General features: G+C 40.2%; 1 protein-coding gene across 1 annotated transcript in view; it reads right to left on the bottom strand.

The window, feature by feature from the left end:
- eng (endoglin) overlaps nucleotides 1-19,063 on the bottom strand; it is a 40,138-nt gene that overhangs the window by 10,918 nt on the left and 10,157 nt on the right. Inside the window, exons 3-5 of the mRNA XM_086152119.1 lie at nucleotides 11,824-11,954; nucleotides 3,831-3,956; nucleotides 557-734 (exon numbers count right to left, since the gene is read on the bottom strand). Coding sequence (XP_086008245.1) covers nucleotides 557-734; nucleotides 3,831-3,956; nucleotides 11,824-11,954 — 435 coding nt within the window. The remainder of the gene's footprint in view (nucleotides 1-556; nucleotides 735-3,830; nucleotides 3,957-11,823; nucleotides 11,955-19,063) is intronic.

Below are 19,063 nucleotides of genomic sequence, written 5' to 3'. Positions count from 1 at the left end.
AATAATGGCACGCGGTTTCTTTTTCTTTTTTCATAGTCGTGTCGGACCAAAGGTGGTACGCACGAAACAAAATAGCAAGGCACCTGAACTGGAAAAAAAAAAAATTCAGGGCTTCAAGTGATGTTCTTTCTGATTTATTTACAATAGGTTCTCATAAACACTTGAGAAAGAGGGAAGTTGCCGGTACAATTTAGAAACACGGCTCCAGAGACAACAATGTATCCTATCTTATTTACTGTACTGGTTACTAACAGCTGACTAATCTGACTTTTAGATGTATAGCGTGCTGATTATAATTACTTTTCGGAGCCATAACTATTGCCTTAGACTAAACAAACCAGCAGATAGCATCTAAAACGGCTTTAGGCAGGCAAAAACTGTAAAATTTAGTTTATTGTGAGAATACCGCAATTTCGCCTAATGTGTACCCTCCTGTCATAGCATACTATTGCTTAAGAAGGGAAACCCCAGAAGTTGTCAGATGTATCCTAAAGGCATTTTCGGAGTAAAAGTCTTTCCTTGAGTAACTGCAGCATCTTAGAAACACAGGTCTTACCTTCAGCTGCTGTCCAAGTGACGTTTCGTGGGTTTCTGATTGTGGTGTACGAAGTGACACCCCCAAATTTCCGAGTTGCCCACTTCACCAGGTCGTCCTCTTCGGTGGGGAAATCTTGTTTGTGGATGTGGTCTTTATGATGGTTGCTGTATAAAACAACTTTTGATGTATTGGCAATCTGAAAGTAAAAGAAATCGAAATTTACGTCATCAAAGTGTATGTACGATTCAGTCAGGTCAAAAAATAAAGGATTGAGAGGACGCTGACTTTTGAAAAATGTAAGCCCATGTTAATATGTTCACAAATGTTTGCCAATTTTAAGCAATAACAAATATTGTTAGAGAGTTGTATAAATCACAACGCCAATGTCAAACACCTATAATGACATTCTATCTATTCTCTGGCTGATAAGCCTATTTTTTTCATCAACTCAACTCTCAGCGCTCCACACCATATCATGTCTAGGACCCTAAAATCCTGTTGTGTGGTACCGGGTCACCAATCAGACACGGCTTGCCCGGAGCTAGTAAACAAAGCGGAGCACAAAGGAGATAAATAAGTAACACCAAAGAGATTGAGGGTGATTTCATCAAGTGGTATGCAAACGACATGCTATTCAAAATATTTTGGAGTGTGTCATTTAGAGATTAGAGCTCTGGATAACGTGTAATTTTTTTGTCTACCCGGTATATTGGAGTATATCTACTCAACGCAATTGCTTTTCTTGTACAACTTATACAATGACGAAATTCGAAATTTCCCCATCGCGGGACGATTCTATTCTATTCAAAATACCGCATATCTCAGGATGATTTAAAAATCTTGTTACGTCATGTTTTTTTTCCAACATGTCAAGCATATTTGATCATCCCATTCAATCACGACTATTCCCACTCTTCTATTGCCGATTCTTACCCTCCACCCAACTCTCCCTCTATTCTCTCAGCAGGCTTCTGTTAAAAAGAAATGTTTATTATGGTTAAGTGTCCACGAGCCCAGTTGCACAACCCCTTTGGAGCCAAGGTCTTTCCTTTGCTTCCTGACTGGGGCCAGGAAATGGGACCTTTTTTAGTTTTGTGCGTCACCACAGTCGGCTGGAATCTGGCTCCATACAAGGTATAAATATATACATCCATCCCATTGACTAGACATCGCTGTTTCCGTGTCTGGGCTGAAGGGAAATAATGGAGTTTACGTTAGGGTTTGTTTTGTTTTTTTCATGAAGAAGAAAGCAGGGCTGAACATGAAAAATATAAGAGTGGGAAGAGTCTGCCAGAGGCCTCTTTTGTTAAAAAAAAATAACAAAAAACAACGTTTTAAGAGAGAAAGTCTGTCATGATGGATGCAGCCTCCATTCTGTTATATTATCTTATTTTTCAGAATTCTTCTACCGGTGGAAATCAAGGAAATTATAAGTTGTATCTTTCATGGTTCAAATCTTTAATCGAAAAGAATTAAATATCGGTCAAAGAAATTACCCTTTTAAATGACTGACTTTGCTTTTGCTTGCTTTCGTGTTGCAAAGCCATTTCCTCGGCTGTCTAAGGCGTCTGATTATCTGCGAGTCTGTTTCTGTCACGTTGTCAGACAGAAAAGAGGAGGCAAAGTCAAGTCACACTCGGGGAGTCATTTGTTTGTCTATATGAATATTTGATTGATGTGGAATCAAAAATAGCTGAAAGCAAAAGGTATAAAAATAAAAAGAAAGAAGAGCAGTCACGCTAGATGAAAGCAGAAGAGTTCCCTTTCAGGGTATAGTTTTTTAATAATACAGTGAATTTCACCTCGGATTCGTGTTTGTGGGGTTAGTTATTCCACACAATCACAGCAAAGGTCATGATTTCTTTTTTTTTTCTTTCATTTCATCTAAACTTTTTTCTTGAGAAAGAGACATTAGAAATCTTTTAATGACACACATTAATCCTGTCTGTCGATTTTATCAAAAGCCGAATTAGATACAATATGAGTATACAAACTATTCAAACAAAAGAGACTCCGCTGTAAAAAATACGCCGATATATCTAATGTTATCATGGAAAAATATAGGAGTTGGCTAAAAACTGCTGTCCGATGGTATTTGTAATCGGTCTTGGGTCAGCTGCGAGAGATCAGCGAGAGCCGTGATTGTAACCCTGAACAAAGCTGTCAGGACGGTGACACGTTTCCTCGGACGAAGAACAGATGCTGTTTTCTTTCACGGTGCAAAAATCGCGCAAAACCTGTCAAAGATGCAGCTCATCTCCTGCTGTCACGGGCAAAGATAACCAGAATCTCAGCGAGACATGATACAGCTTAGGGTGTCACACCGCTGTCAGTAAGTTATGTAAACATTTCATACATGTGATTAATAAGCTAAATGTGTTTATTCAAGTTCAAAATACATTTACAAAAGTAGCAGTAATAATGCCTGGGCAATAAAAGAAATGTGGTAACCTTGTAAGCCATGCAAAATTTAATTCTTTTATATATATGATTTTATTATAATATTCATATATGTATAAACAATATCATTTGATAAATAAATTTGAATATTTAAATAAAATCAAATAAATTAGTCTATCTATTAATACTTTCTATAGTGTTGTTTTTTGAAGTTATCACCTTTTTTTCATTTAGTTAGGCAGCCAAGAGTTTGAAAGCACAATGTATCACCGGGAATGGACGCTGACAAATGGTACAGAGTATAATTACATTTCTTTTATGAAATAAGTTGTGTCAGGGTTTTTTTATGTATCAAACCAAGTAAAAGGGAAAGTCTTAAAGTATTTCTACTTCTCATAACGTGTGAGCAAAATGTATAGATTAGTTGTCAAACTGCTTTGCAATTATGAGAATATTTATTATCAATGCTATTGAAATTCAGTGCCCTTTTACTGCCGCGGAGCCAAATCTAAATCTAAATACTGAATGTTCCCCGAGAAAACAATTCACTTTAGTGCATATTTTAACGGACAATGAATAGAGATGGGACACTGAAACGCACACAGACACCCATTCATCGTGACTTCAACCCACAAGAAAGTTTCCAATTACAACTACGAGTATATGCCGAGGATCCGTCTCACAATTTAGAATAACAATGACTTGCGCGTGACTCGATCTGTCGCAGTGAGGCCAACGGTTTCTCTAACGCTACATAATAATCCTATTCCTCTTTTCGCAGCAAGGGTGCTCACCTTATCCACCGTTTGTGAGACCGATGCGGAAAATAGCAGAAGAAGGTGTGAACACCGCAAAGAAGGATGATACGGAAGAGCAAAGAGACATTACTTACGTAAATGTTGACGCCGGCGTTGATGGTGCATAAACAGTGGACATTGTATTCCGATGTGATAATGAGGTTCACCGGCTTGGTGTGGACCATAAACAGAGACCAAATATTCTTAATGTCACCTTCGCCCTGAAAGAGAACACAAGCTTTAACCTTCACCTCCATTTTTAGCTTTATTTTTCCTTGAGTGTTGGGTTACTGTTGGACATTTTAGGCTAATTTTCTAGGTTAGTGTTTTTTGTATAGTTTCCAGATAGATTGGAGTGTCATTTCTGAATGATGAGTTACTTATGGATTTTCAACAGATTCTTACAAGATGCTTAAAAACACATTAAGTATATACACTAATTATCCTGCACTCAGGGTCGCTGAGGTGCTATGAGCCAATCCTTCATGGATTGATGAGTCTTGCAGTAATAATGCATGTTTCTGGACTGCGGGAGGACACCAGAGAACCTGCAGGAAACCCTTGCAGACACGGGAAGAAGATGGAGACTCCATGCAGAAAGGCCCCCTGACAGACTCAAACCAAGGACTTTCTTGCTGCGTGACAGAAGCGCCAACCAATGTACCGCCACGCCAGGGCGGCCCGGGGGCGCAGTGGTTAGCATCCCCCGCGACCCTGAGTGCCGGATAAGCGGCAGAAGATGGATAGATTTCTCCAGTCTCAGTTATTCAGATAAATCTCTTAATGTTTATTGATAGCCATTGAATGAAACCTCTCACTTTCTGCAAAAAGTACTGGAAATTGAGTTCTTGAGCAACTCAACTGGCAGGAATACTCTGTAATCTACTACATAAGGGAGCTACCCTGCCTCTAAAGAGTTTCTCCATACTATTCAGCTATGACAAACAAAGCGTTGGGATTAAAAGAAACCAAAAAAAAAAAAAAAACATAAAAGATAAAAACACCAACAAACCAAAAAATAGAAAATAAACTCAAATTACCGTGAGATTTTCTCAGCGCGGTGTAACAAACAGTCAGCCTTCACTGTATGTCGGATTGATGTTATTTCGCAGAGGAGCGACAAAGCCATTCACCAATTTTTCCGTCTACATGATCCGGCAGTAAAATTGGCAGTTGTTAAATGAACAGACCCAAAAGTGACACGATCGATGTTCGTATTAATCATAGAGTATCAGAAGAGTTCTCGCTGCAGTTTAACTCGGCGCAGCCTTGATTTCATGTCAAGCCTGCCACAAAACCAGTGGGGGAGGTGGCAATTATCCTTGTTTTTGCAACCATAAAATGTCAACATATGTACTGTATCTCTCCAGAAAAGAGCTTTGCCAGTCACATGAGGAAGGTTTACAGACAGATGGGAGGAGAAATTCTTTTTGCTGTCTGTCTCTGTATTGACACAGACATTAATGAGGTAATGCAGCTACTATTTTTATATTCCTATGCAGCATAACAAGAAACAAGAAAGTTGCAAAAGCATAAAAAGCTATCAGATCAGATTATTGTGTGCGATGAGCTGCATTCATTGATGTAGTCAGCGTGGTTTTCTTTATTGTATGTATGTTATAATATGATTCAAAAAATAATAATTGAAGGGTTAGAAGAATATCATTTGGAAGAACCGTAAAATGACTGTGTTTTCATGAAGCTCAAAAAACACACACCATTAATTTACTCGTGACTACGGTGTGCTGTAAACAAAAACAGCAGAATACAGTATGTTTAATGACAAGTTGACTTCCAGTCCTCCTTCCCTCCATCTATATATGTCATTTTAGGTCTTCCTCTCGGCCTCCTGCCTTGAAGTCCCAACTTTAGCATCCTTCTACCCAGAGCTTCACCATCCCTCTTCTGTAGATGCCCAAAACCATCTGATACACTGATCACCCGACACTTTTTTTTCAAACTGTTGCAACCTGCTCACAAATGTTTCTTCATCTGTTCTCCTGGGCTTTACGGCTATGGATTTTCCTCCAACCTACTCTCATTACAGATCGCAACAGCGTCGGCAAACATCGTAGTCCATGGAGATTCCTGTCTAACCTCATCTGTCAGCCTGTTCATCATCAATATAGCGAACAAGAGGGGCCCCAGAGCTGAACCCTGCTGTAGTCCCACCTCCACCTTGGAACTCTTGTGACCTACAGCACACCTCACCACGTTCTTGTAGATCTCATATATGTCCTGCAGAGACAAGTCCTGTCTGACGTACTTCTCTCCCACTCGAGACTTCCTAATGCAATACCATAGTTCCTCCCTTGGCACCCAGTCGTACACTTTTTCTTGATCTACAAAGGTACAATGCAGCTCCCTCTGACCTTCCCTGTACTTCTCTATCAACATCCTCAAAACAAATACTACAACTGTAGGGCCCCCTTTTAATGTGCTGCTCAAAAATTTTCACCTCTGCTCCCAGTCAGGTGTCCACTACTCTTTCATGTAACTTCGTTGTCTGGCACGTCAATTTTATTTCTCTGTAAGACGATACTGTATGTTTCCCTTTCACTTGAAAATGCTCAGAGCACACTTTTCTATTCTTCAGGTATCCTCTCACTCTCGAAGAACGATCGAGCAATGAACTCCTCTGCCACCACTGTGAGACACTTACTATACCTCCACCAAATACCGTCCACTTTTCATCCTCTTCAGTGCCCTCCTCACTTCACCTTTACTAATCTCTGCTACTTTATACAATGGTCACCTCTTCCACTTATCGTTCACTCTCATTTTCATCATTCATCTGCTTTTCAAAGTACTTTTTCCATCTTACCATCACACTTCTATTGATGAGACTTCCCTCTCTGTCCTCAATCATCGTAACCCCGCGCACGACCTGTATATTCCAAGCTATCCATCTTTACCGTCCGACCAAGCATACAAGTCATCGCATGGCCCCTTCACTGCGGCCATGTCCACCCTTTTTGCAAAGTCTACCACTATCTGTCCCTTCTGCATTTCTATTTTGGATAACAAACGTGCTCATCACTTATTTTTTCGTCACCTCTGTTGTCTGCGTCAACACATCCATTGAAGTCTGGACCAATTACCACTATCTCACTTCTGGGGATACACTGCATCACTTCATCTGACTCACTCCAGAATTTCTCCTTCTCTTCTAACACACACCGTACCTGTTGACAGTAGCCACTGACAATACTGAAGATAACGTTTTCGATTTCAGGCTTCAGACTCATGACTCTGTCATGACTCTGTCTGTTCTTCTCACTTGTAGAACATTCCTAACAAACTCCTCCATTTCTTTTCTCATTAATACAATGATTGAACAACTTTAAACGTGTCCCCAAGCTTCTAACCTTGCTACCTTTCCTCCTGGTCTCCTGTACACACAAGATATCCACCTCTCCACTCTGCATCATGTCAAAAAACTCTGGCTTTTCCTGTCATAATCCCAACTTTCAACATCCCTTCTGTCCATCCTTGACTCTCGCCTTTCCTCATCTCTCCTTGACAATGGACACGCCCTTCTACTCTTCTTCCTCAAACCAGAGAAGACCGATTTCTACCTGAACCCTGTAGGTTACTAAGACCGCCGGCGGTCGTTGTTAACAAGGGCATCCACCGATGCGGTTTGAAAGTCATAGGTTTGGTGTAATTTAATTGAATTTAATTGCATTAATTAGATATGTTATGCCAATCATGTAATGTCAAGCTCTCATTCTCAGTCTACATTAATGTGAAGAAACCATTAAGTGAAAAAAAAAAAATATATATATATATATATATATATCCTATGACTTTTAGTTTTTTTTCCACTATAATATGAAATAATAGTAATAAGAATAATTATAATAATATAAAACAATAAAGATATTATTTCCCTCTAGGTGTAATGCACAGAAAATTAAGAACTTCTCATTCAGTTCTCCTCTCAGCCGTAAGGTTTTTTTTTTCTTTGGCATAAAACTTTCATGAATCCAAATCTCAAGTTTTCCACTCTTTGTGATGCCTTTTGACACCGAATATTCTATTCTGTTATATCATGTTTATGTGCAGGCAGATTGTTTTCTGAGCTGGGCCTGCTGGGAAGAGAATGAGCATGCTGGGCAAACAGTGTGAATCCCTGATATTAAATTCATTTACTTGCTACCTGTTGTTTCCAGAGTGTGATCCAAGTGAATTGTGATGAGCTTGGGCCTCAGCTATGGAAATTTTCAGATCCATTCTGAACAAATTAGGTCTAACGAGACAACCAACAAATTGCCCATGAGTAAAACAAAGACGCGTTTGGAGAAAGAGAGAGACTCGCAAACTGAATGAAATGTATGGCACGCAAAAACAGGAATATCGGCTGCCGTGCAATACTTTTTGTCCCTCTCTTCGTCTGAAGAATTCACCGGTACCGACCGAACTAGGAAATCCGATCATATAAGAAACAGTATTTATGTACGGACTGAACTGAAAGGGAGCATCAAGGTGGACTGCATCTACTCTGCTGTGTTTAATAAATGAATAAAAGTAATTACCATAGCCGTTGTATGAAAAGGGAGGAAGAGGTCAATTTAAATGAGAATCAGACTTTTAGAGGTCGTATAATGAATGCATTGCTAATACTATGGAGATTTTTTTTCTTTTTTTGACACCTAACAAATTCATTATTTTAACCATATAAAGCACCATTGCTCTGAGGAGAGAGGGAAATGAATGGACAAACAGGACCTGACTAATTACCAAATGAAATCGCCGTTATATGCAAACACCGTAACAGAATGAACGGCCATTCCAGAGGCGTTCATAGATCATGGAGAGATGAGTCAGTGGAGCGTTCCCTAAATACCCCTTCCTACCGAGCCTCATTGTCTGCGTCTGGTTTCCCCTCCCTTCATCCTTTGGCGACTTTCATTCCTTCATTTTGAAATCACGTTGACCCTGATCACACCTTTTCCACTTTTGTTCCTGTACTTTCAAGATACTGTTGTTTTCCTTTTCAGGCTTTTTCTTTTTCCAAGAGCATTTTTTTTTTTTGCAGGGTCCTTTGCTGATGCAGTTTCCACTTATTCTTTCAGCTCTCTCCCCTAATATGAATTGGCTCCGCTGGTCTAGTCTCGGCCTTACGCCAAGACGCTGGCTACTCAAGCAAGTGTGTGACATCAATGGGTCCGGCGGCTCCTCCCAACCAATTCTCCCGGCCTTTGCAGACCCCTTGATGCTCTCTATAATTCTCCAGGAGTTAACTGTCTCTGGCAGGCCGTAAATCAGCACAGAAAACAAAAGGATTGGGATGAAGTTGATAAGATTTTCTTTTTTTTTTAGAGCAAATAAAAAGAGGAATGCAGCACCTCCCATTTGCCCGGACAGTTTGGCAAATGATGAAGCCCTTCTCTTTCCTCTGTGTTTACGAGAAAATTCTGTTTCGAACGGACACTCAAGGGTCGATAAGGCTTCAGACATAAGATTTTCTGTCTACTTTTTTCGTTACATTTGATACCCACTCATATCTCCTCCGGAGAACATTACCATTGAAACACAGGTCACATTTCATTTGTGATCTCTCGCACATTCCCTAGTACCATGGAGCACCTTATAGCACGCTGTCTTAAGGACATGCTAAGAAATAACTCATTACTCACTGTCACACAGTGAGTGTGACTGGACTCTTTGTAATATTTCCTAATGTGTGTCATGTCAACTTTCTTTGAGGCAATTAAATCTGGTGAAAACAACATAATGCAGTAAATCACACCATACAACATAACTCAAAAATTAAACTTCAATGCATTACAAATTCTTTCCAGATGTCCTGTAACAGAACACCCTGGCGTTGGTATTCTGAATGTTGATTTAAAAAAAAGAAACAACACGTATACGCTCTCCTCTTGCAGATATATGCCACATTTCTAAAAACCAAGTGTAATCCTTCATCATCATGAATAAGGGGCGGATGCATTATCAGAAATATGGAAGAAACATATAGAGAAGCTAGCAGACAGAAGATGCAGAGACAGCTCACTGATAAAAACATGACTAATGTCGACCGTATGACAGTGAAAAATGGACTGGTAATAACAACATATAGATTCAAGGCTTTCAGCCTCTACTCTTTGTCATCTGTCCATGATTTTCGCAAGAATCAAGATGGCTGAGCCTGATGATGGCGATCCTGCAATTACAGGGACAATATGGTCCCTAAAATAAATATGCATGATGGCGCAGCAGTTAGCATCTTGAAGAAAGAAACGTTCAAAACCAGAGACTGGTTTCGCTGTTTTCGGATTCTCAAACTTCCTAGCAAAGCACAGAAACTTGCAGTACATAAATTGAAGGCTAAATTGTCAACAGACGGTAAACAATAAGAAAATGGTTAGATATATTCCTATATATGTCTGTGTTAGAGAGGAAACACTTATCTGCATTCACAGATCAAAACAAACTTACTTTTGCCTCCATTAAATGAGTCTCACAGTTGGAATATGGGCTGTATTGGCATCCTCCTCCCTATCTGCAGTCTACCTGTGCCTTCTCATGTGTCTCGATGATTATGGTCTAATTGATATGCCAATTCTCTCCCGCTTCCCTCCCTATCTTGTAAAGGAGCAGCTTAGTACCCATCATTTGCTATCAGCTAACATAGACCTATCAGGTCATCTATGTTTCTTATCACTTCCACGTTCCTTCCTGTTTACCTACGTTCTGTTGTCCGTCTGTCTCTATAAAAGCAATAGTTCAATGTTTTAGTCATCATTTTAATAAGTATCTTTCTCTAGTTTCAGATAAGAAGATTGATATCTTGCCAGAGTGTGAGATGTGGGAATCATATCGGACCTCGTTCGCTGTTAAACTGATGTTCACCCTCTCAGAAAAAAGTGATACATTATACATGTATATTTTGTTTTCTTTCATTTATTTATATCTGACCACATGTACATTGGAGATTTGGATTGCTTCTTGGTTTCGAGAACAGTTTGGCAACTATTTTATTCTTTATGCGCAAGTATACAGATAAAAAATACATTTCAAATACACTATTGTCTAAATTGATTTGTAATTTTACCTCCGCGAGTTAATCGTCAAAAATAAGTTTGTTTGTTTTAGTTTGATAAATGGTATTGTCCTGGATTTGACTACTGTAGTACCGACATCATGGGGTATCATTGTAGTCAATGAAAGACAAATTTGGGGGTTGAATAGTTGCTGAGCAGGTGGAAGGAGAACATTGTTTAATTTTCATGAGAAGTTAGACTTTATCTTTAAATTTGAAAGTGTGTTAAGTGTATCATAGACCTACTTATTATTAGTGAGATTCATTGGACGCGATCTGGTTTCCAGTTAGTCTTAATAGCAGGGTAATCAAGTATGTAAACGGCATCATCTGCAAAAAAAGATAAATGCCTTCTCCGATCAAGCAACAACAATTGACAGAGGATAAACCATTGGTGAAAGAGATTTCGGGCGGTGAGGGAATCTGTCAGGGTGCTAAAACAGTTTGAGTTCTGCCCGTGAGTGAACAGTTGAGCGGTTTGAGGGAGGCTTCTTCTCAACCCCAAGGCTGAAATCAGTGAAGCAAAACTTAATTTAAATCGGTGATTTGTTTTTCGGGCGGCACGGTGGCACAGTTGTTAGCTCTTCCGGCTCACAGCAAGAAGTTCCCAGATTTGATTCCAACAAGGCGCCTTTCTGTGTAGAGTCTACTCCCGATGTCTGCGTGGGTTTCTCCGGTTTCTCGTAAAACGGGTTCATCGGAAACCTTCAATTGCCGAAACGTGTGAATGGTTGCTCTCTTCCGGGGTGAATCTCGCCCAATGACAGCTGGGATAGGCAGTACGGTGAATGAATTAACAGATGAAGAAATGCTTTGTTTTTTTTGTTTTCTTTCTTTCTGTCTAAATTGGTCAATGTTAGTAGTTTTATTTAGAATGGCATTTAAGGTACTAGTATCAGCTTTGTCTTTTTACCATTCTTCAATTGCCAGTATTCACTATTGGATATCTTGCATTGTTTTATTCCCTGACACAGAAATCTGTTAAAATGTCCATTATTAGCGGCGGCTACTTGTTAAAATAACTTTGCCATTTTTACCTTGACATGGAAGATGTGGACCTCTGCCTTGTCGTCTCCCACAAAGCTGGTCCAACAGCCCTTTCGCATCTCCTTCACCGAGACCCAGGGCCTCTTATAATCCTCCACCGGATTGCATGTGGGAGTCGAGGCTGGAAGAGTCCAAAGTCCAAACGGTTAAGCAGTGTCAGCGGTATATGATCACATCACCGAAAATAGTCTGTAGACTTTTAAATTAACAGTCGGCTTCCTATATCCCCTCGTGTTCAATGTCACGTTAAAAGCCAAATATTGTCGTCAACAGAACCACCTCATCATATCTGGACGCGGACAACATTAATAAAGACATAGAGTATATGCATGGGAACCAAAAATCCATTATCTAAGAGATAGATGAAGCCGGGAATGTAACAGATTTCTTGTCTGAAAAGGGCAGAATTTGTTATTAGTCACTATGACAGTCTCTGCCTGGTCCCAGGGTACAGGTGTTAAATGTGTGAGTAGTGCAACATTGTTTAAAGTAGATCACTTTTATCAGACGTGTCAGGATAACGAGCCGCAGTCATCCATTTAGACCACTCATTCCTCCCTCTTCGGTGAGCCTGCTTTTTAGCCCAGGGATCCTGTCTCCGTCGGCTAAATTAATCTGGTCAAAGCCGTGTGGCCACGGAGGACGTCGGATATAAATGCATCATGTCTGGACTGGGCTATGTGCGTGCATTCTATTGTATTAAATTAGAGTAAATGGGCACATCCACATGCTCGCACTGACCTGCCTGACGCTGGCGGGGACAAAATATTCTCCGGCGTATTTCCTCTTTCCTCAAGAAGAACAGAATGCGGAGTAAAAGGTCATCTGTCTTTTCCTACCCAATCAGGAAGCTCCTTCCCGGCTGAGCTCTCACCATTTGCTGATTAGAGATGAAAGGGTCTGACTCGTGCATTATCGGAGCCCTGTGGTATAAACTGTCTTTGATATGGATTTACTCCTCAGGGTCAAGTCATGAGAGTCCTCCAAATCTGTCAATGTCTCAGACCATTGGATTGGAAGGTCACTGGACCAGCTATTTGCACAAACTCACTTTCGGTTTGACACTGAACTTTGACAAGTACAAACAAAAGCGCCTACTACATAATGAGGGAAAACTCTTGTGCCTTTTCACTTGAAATAAAAAAGAAAGCTTAAAATTGGTGAATAACATGAAAAGAGTGTTTAGCTAAGGCTGATGGCAGAATCGTGGATGTCGGAGAGCTGCGAGGGCCCATAGTAAAACCTATTTTGTGGACCAGAGATGCTATTTAATGACACAAGTTCTGACATGTTATTATACTTATAAATGGACCGTTTTCCTCAGCTACTTATCTGTTCAGACGATCAAACGTTGGTAGCAGAAATCGTTGGTTCGATCGAGGAAACAATGCAATGTTGGGCTAAATAGGGCTTCTACCAAATACGTTTTTTCAGGATAGGTGTCTGTTTTGGGACCGGGTTTGCGTCCAGCTTCAAAAAAAGGTACTAAATCCAAGCACAAACTCCAGATGCATGGTCTTTTTGTTTGCTTCAACACACCAGCATGTGGTTGTGCAGACAGGAGGAGACATACCTTCCGACAGGAGGGATGCCTATCCTACCGAATGAGCTGCAGCTGCCCAAGTCTTAGTTATTTACATTCATACCCAACAAAATATTGGTAGATGCCAGTCAATCGAGCTTGGATTGGCAACTGTTTTTATAATAACTGTTAATATTTCATAAAACACACACATACACTGGTGCAGGACATGTATGCTAGCTGTGAGACAGTTGTGGGGTGAACAGAGACGTTCAAGGTGGAGGTGGGACTTCATCAGGGATCAGCTCTGAGTCCCTTCTTGTTTGCAGTGGTGATGGATAGGCTGACAGATGAGGTTAGACAGGAATCTCCATGGATCATGATGTTTGCAGATGACATAGTGATCTGTAGTGAGAGCAGGGAACAGGTTGAGGAAAATCTTGAGAGGTGGAAGTATGCTCTGGAAAGGAGAATGAAGGTTAGTCACAGCAAGACAGAATATATCCGTGTGGATGAGAGGGACCCAAGTGGAACGGTGAGGCTACAGGGAGTGGAGTACTTAGGTTCAACAGTCCAGAGCAGTTGGAGAGCGTGGAGAAGAGTTAAAGGAATGGGTTCAAGCAGGTTGGATTGGGTGGAGAAAAGTGTCAGGGGTACTATGCCGTAGAAGACGATCAGCCAGAATGAAAGGAAAGACAGAGGTGAGACCAGCAATGCTGTTTGGTTTAGAAACAGCGACATTGATGAAAAGACAGGAGGCAGAGCTGGAGGTCAAATAGATGAAGATGTTGAGGTTCTCTTTGGGAGTGATAAGGATGGATAGGCTCAGGAATGAGTCCATCAGAGGGCCAGCACTAGATGTTAGATGTTTTGGAAAGAAGGTCAGAGAAACCAGATTGAGATGGTCATGTACAGAGAAGGGATTGTGAATATATTGGGAGACCGATGCTGGAGTTGGAGCTGCCTGGCAGGAGGTCTGGAGGAAGACAAAAGAGAAGATTTATGGACGTCGTGAGAGAGGATATGAAGGTAGTTGGTGTGAGAGAGGACGATACAGAGAATAGGGTTAGATGGAGAATGTTGATTCGCTGTGGCGACCCCTGAAGGGAAAAGCCGAAGGGAGAGTAAGAAGATACACACACACATAAACACACACACACACCAAAACCGACAGCCCAGTCAAAAAAAGCGAAGGACAGGCTAATGAAAAGCAATGCGGCTTCATCAGAAAGAGGTGAAGGGATGAAAATTCATTCTCTCAACCAATCACATTGGAGAGTGGAGTCACTGTACGGAGACTAAGAAACCGCAGCAAAATCCTTCAAGGGGAACACTAACATCAAATTAAGTTCCACCCCCAAAAAAGTCCTGCCCACATTTATAAAGAATTAGCTGTTAAGTCAAATATATCATTTATATCATTGTACATTATCAGCTGTTACAGGTGGGTGACGTCTATGTAATTGCCGAATGACAGTTCCATCTTCAATAATTACCTCGCATTCTTCCGAAACATGAGATGAAGTGAGTCGGGTTACAAATGGACCACAGACATTCACCTCATAAAAATTAATGGCACATTGAGTTTGCAGATCGTGAAATAACACATCATTAATAGGGAAAATATGAGGTATATTCTGAAAATACGGCAGGGGGGGACGCGGAAGGCGTAGTGCTTATTGAAATATATGTTTTGTTTTGTTTTGTTTTTTGTCTTGACATACATGATGCAGACCCCGCTGCCTGTGTGTCACCCCATGATTTAAAAGAACAACAACAGGAAGGTGGAATTAAAAGTCTGTTGGGATGTGGTCGGGTGCGAGATATAAATAGAAAATAATCTCTCCGGGTGTTTGACACGTAGGTGACTTATGCAGACACGTGGCTTTTGGTAATGTCAGATGATCCGGAAACAAGAGAGTTTGCGCGGACGTTACGTTTTAAACATCATTTTGAGGAGAAAAACACAGGAGCCGTCAGAATTCAAATGTATATAATTTGAAATTATATTTCGATTATTGCCGGCGCTGGAATTAGAGTAACGGCGATACTGTGAAGCCCCAAGCCTTTTTTTTTTTTTTTTTTTGTGGTTTAATTTTGGAACTAATTCATATTATCTCTTTATTAAGCAGAAATAAGGTTGGGAATTCACCAAGCCAGAAAATTATGGCGGAACCATTCTGTTTTGCACTTAATCACTCGATTGCTGTATCTACAGGAGGATGATAATAAGCAATGTGCACCTAGGGAGCCACTATCTATGGTCTGAATAGCTGCACAACAGCTGCCGCTATAAGCAGCCAAGTATAACATCGTGACAAAAAACAACTACTTTAGTAAGCAATGCCGCGTGACATTCAGCTCCACCGCCTTTACGATGAGCAGCTGGCCACAATTCCTCGGAGAAAGAAAGAGGAGCGGGGAGGAGAGAGTTAATAGGAAATTGCAACGTTTGGAAGGTCAACAGGATGTGCCTTATTTAGAAGTGGCACTAATCAAAGTCCTTGGATGAGGCAATGTCATCACTGGCAGTGAAGGAGAATGGATAGAGATAACAATTTTGCAGAGTAGAAAGGGATGAATGTAAAAAAAAAAAAAAAAATAGCGATGGGTGTGCAAGAGCGCGTTGCACAAGCCCCTCTTACTGCTGCTTTTGTTGTTCCCTCAATGAGATTGTTTAAAATATAAACTCTTATATATGACACATGATTATGTCTGCTAGACACTCAAACTGCTGTCAAGATTTTTTTTTTTTTTTTTTTTTTTTTTTTTAAGTTTTTATCTGTGAATTTCACAACAGTTGTGTCAATGAATCCCTCATGACTTTTTTTTTTTTTTTTTAATAAACCTGACACTTTTATACATTTCAGGTCTGGCCGTAGGGACGTTTGAAGCTTGAGGAAATTATGTTTGTGGGCCATCTTTAATCTTCCTGAGCCCGGGCCGCAGCCTTTCTTCCAAATCAAGATGGAGAGCCATCTCCGCGCCGTTTCCATCCCTCTTTCCCTCCCCTCACCCCCGGAGGTCAAGGCTGGTTTCCTGTTATTTTGGCTCTCAGCGTTAATGTATGTTGCTCAATATCCACATCCATAAACATATTTTTTTCTCTTGTTCTGCTGTGACAGAGTCAATGTTCCGTGGCTATCGCCCCAGAGGTCTTGGGGTATAAATCACAGCGAGCGTCCAAAAACGCAGGTTTGCGTGCACGTGCATGAATTTGCTCGCAATTATGTGTGTCTGTGCGCGCGTGTCGATGTTTTTACGAGACACCGTAGCATACGAAGAACATTCAATTTGCCCCCTTGACCCCGGAAATGCCAATGGCCTCACTAAGCGGTTTGCTGGTAAATGAGGTATAGAAGAAGTATTCCATTGCCTGTCCTCTTTATCTACTTATATCAGTCCCCTCCATTTCCTATTCCATGAGAAGACATGTTTATGGCTGCTGGTGGTTTCACGGTAGATGTGTAGAGGAGAAAGAAACTAAAATAAAGACTGAATTCATTGAGAGTTCCCCTGATATCATCGGTTCTTCAGAGCGCCGGTATAAATTTGAAACTCTTGATTGGATTTAACTGTCTCTCCCAAGTCTTACCGAAACGCACCGCAAATGTAGTTTTCCCGGTTACTTTGCAGAATTTCGGTCAAATAGAATCCAATTAAAAGGAAATGCAATTCATATCGAAATTGATTTTTCTGAACTTTAAGAAAGGGTCAAAAAACTAATATTGTTTCCCCCCAAATTATTATTCTTAATAATTGAAAATAACCATGATTATAATGATAATAGGGCGCCCCGGTTATTCTTATTATTATGGTTGTTGCTGATATAATTATTATTATTTTATGATAATAATATATGATTTTATAATAATACTCTTTCTGATAACAAAACGCAAGCTTATGATTTCATGCTAAATGATCATCTTATCTTATCTTATCTTAACAGTTGTTACAACTCTATTTATGTGTGTGCGGCCCTTGACCCGTACACCCATGTGTTTTATGACAAACTTTCCATGTTTGTAAATCAGGCCAGTTCTAAAAATGATCCACCAATTACTGGTCTTTGACAATTACAATGATCAGGCTGTTTTGGATTCAGCAACTGACAACTATTCTTCCAGTTCCCTTTATGAACATAAAAAATAGAGAATACATAATGCTATACTATACATGATAGGATTTTTTCTTAGATTTAATTCCCCTTTAAATACAGTTAATGGGACAAAAGACCATTCACCATTCAATGAATGAATAGAAATAAATCATTTCAATAAGGTTTGGACCTGGTATATGAAACTAAAGGACCAATTCATCTTGGCTCAGATTGAGCTTCTTAATTACCCATTAAGACGGTGTGCCAGGACAGACTCTGCAAGGCCAATCCTGCTCGAAAAAGACAACAGAAGGAGCTGATCAGCCTTAAAATCTGTACAACCCAAATTCAACCTACCAATAATCAGTTCCTCCTTACGCAACTTGAAACTGCAGCACACCGAAAACACTGATGTCCTTGGTCGCTCAGATTTTAAAAAAACGTCATGGTTGCTTTGTGCTCAGAACTTATTCCTGTGCAACAGTCACAAAAATAGGAGCCATTATATTTGCTGTAAAGTGTCCTCTTATGTAACACTGTCCATGTCCGGAAACGAATCACATCAAGCTAGCAATAAAAAAACCTTTAATACACTCATTGTGGTAAAGAATATGTTATGTTTGGTCTGGTTCAGTTATATCATATCTTTGCAGGTAATCAACACATCATACAATTCTGAGTGTGCGAAAAACAAATGATTGCTGTGTAACAACATCCATAAATGACATCATGCATCATTACCGGGAAAAAAAAAAAAGCTTTTTCAGAATTAAAATGCAAAACAACGGCCTTTCCTAAATCTTTCCCCATATTGAATTCATCAGTAAAAAAATTCTCTCGTGCACACAATGAGATTAGTGGCTTCTGCTGTCATTAAACGATGCAAATTGCAAACATGCGTCAGCTTTAATTAGCGTTATTTTAAAAATCAAAACAAAAAGTAAGTTAGATCTGAATTGCGAACTGAGTCTGGATGTTCAGCTAAAGCTCATAAACTGTGCTGGAATCTGGAGCCGCGCCAGACCAAACAACCCACAGACGAAGATAACATTAAATTATTGATTAATAACGTCCATTCCCATTTTTTATTTTTTGCCTGAGCAGTATTAAATAAAAGATGTATACATTACAGCTAGTAATGGACTCACCATGTGAGCGTGTTCCCTCCGCGTGCGAGTATCCCTTTCATTGTTTCAAGGTTTAAGCTAAAGCACTTTGTAAAAGTCTTTTTAATTCAGCGTGGCAAGCAGAACCACCTAAATTAAGGATTTCTGTCGAGTACGGAGCCTCGCAATTATGCAGAGTGCACGGTAGCTGTACTGTGGCCAGAGGTGGACTTTAAGGTGATTCATCATTATAAGACTCAAATTGGCTCTATGTAATATTAACAACCTCCGTCATATCCTTAAGAATTAAGACAAATCCAGTTTGTGATATTTACGTTCGATGAACACGGACCACATGACCATCTCTGCACACGTCATTTTGATTAATAAATTGCGTTAACGCTGTTTTTTTTTCTTGAATACATCCAGATGGAGGCATTGGCAAGGATAGAAATGCACTGCAGGGCTTTGTGACCAGAGTGCGAGGAGCTCTGGCTCAAATT

Source organism: Fistularia commersonii, chromosome 9 (assembly GCF_037954325.1).
Source record: "Fistularia commersonii isolate RoL2024-O1a breed Wild chromosome 9, RoL_Fcom_v1.0, whole genome shotgun sequence".
Classification (NCBI taxonomy): domain Eukaryota; kingdom Metazoa; phylum Chordata; class Actinopteri; order Syngnathiformes; family Fistulariidae; genus Fistularia; species Fistularia commersonii.
The sequence above is the reverse complement of the archived record's forward strand: the minus strand, read 5'-3'. Positions and strand labels throughout refer to the sequence as shown.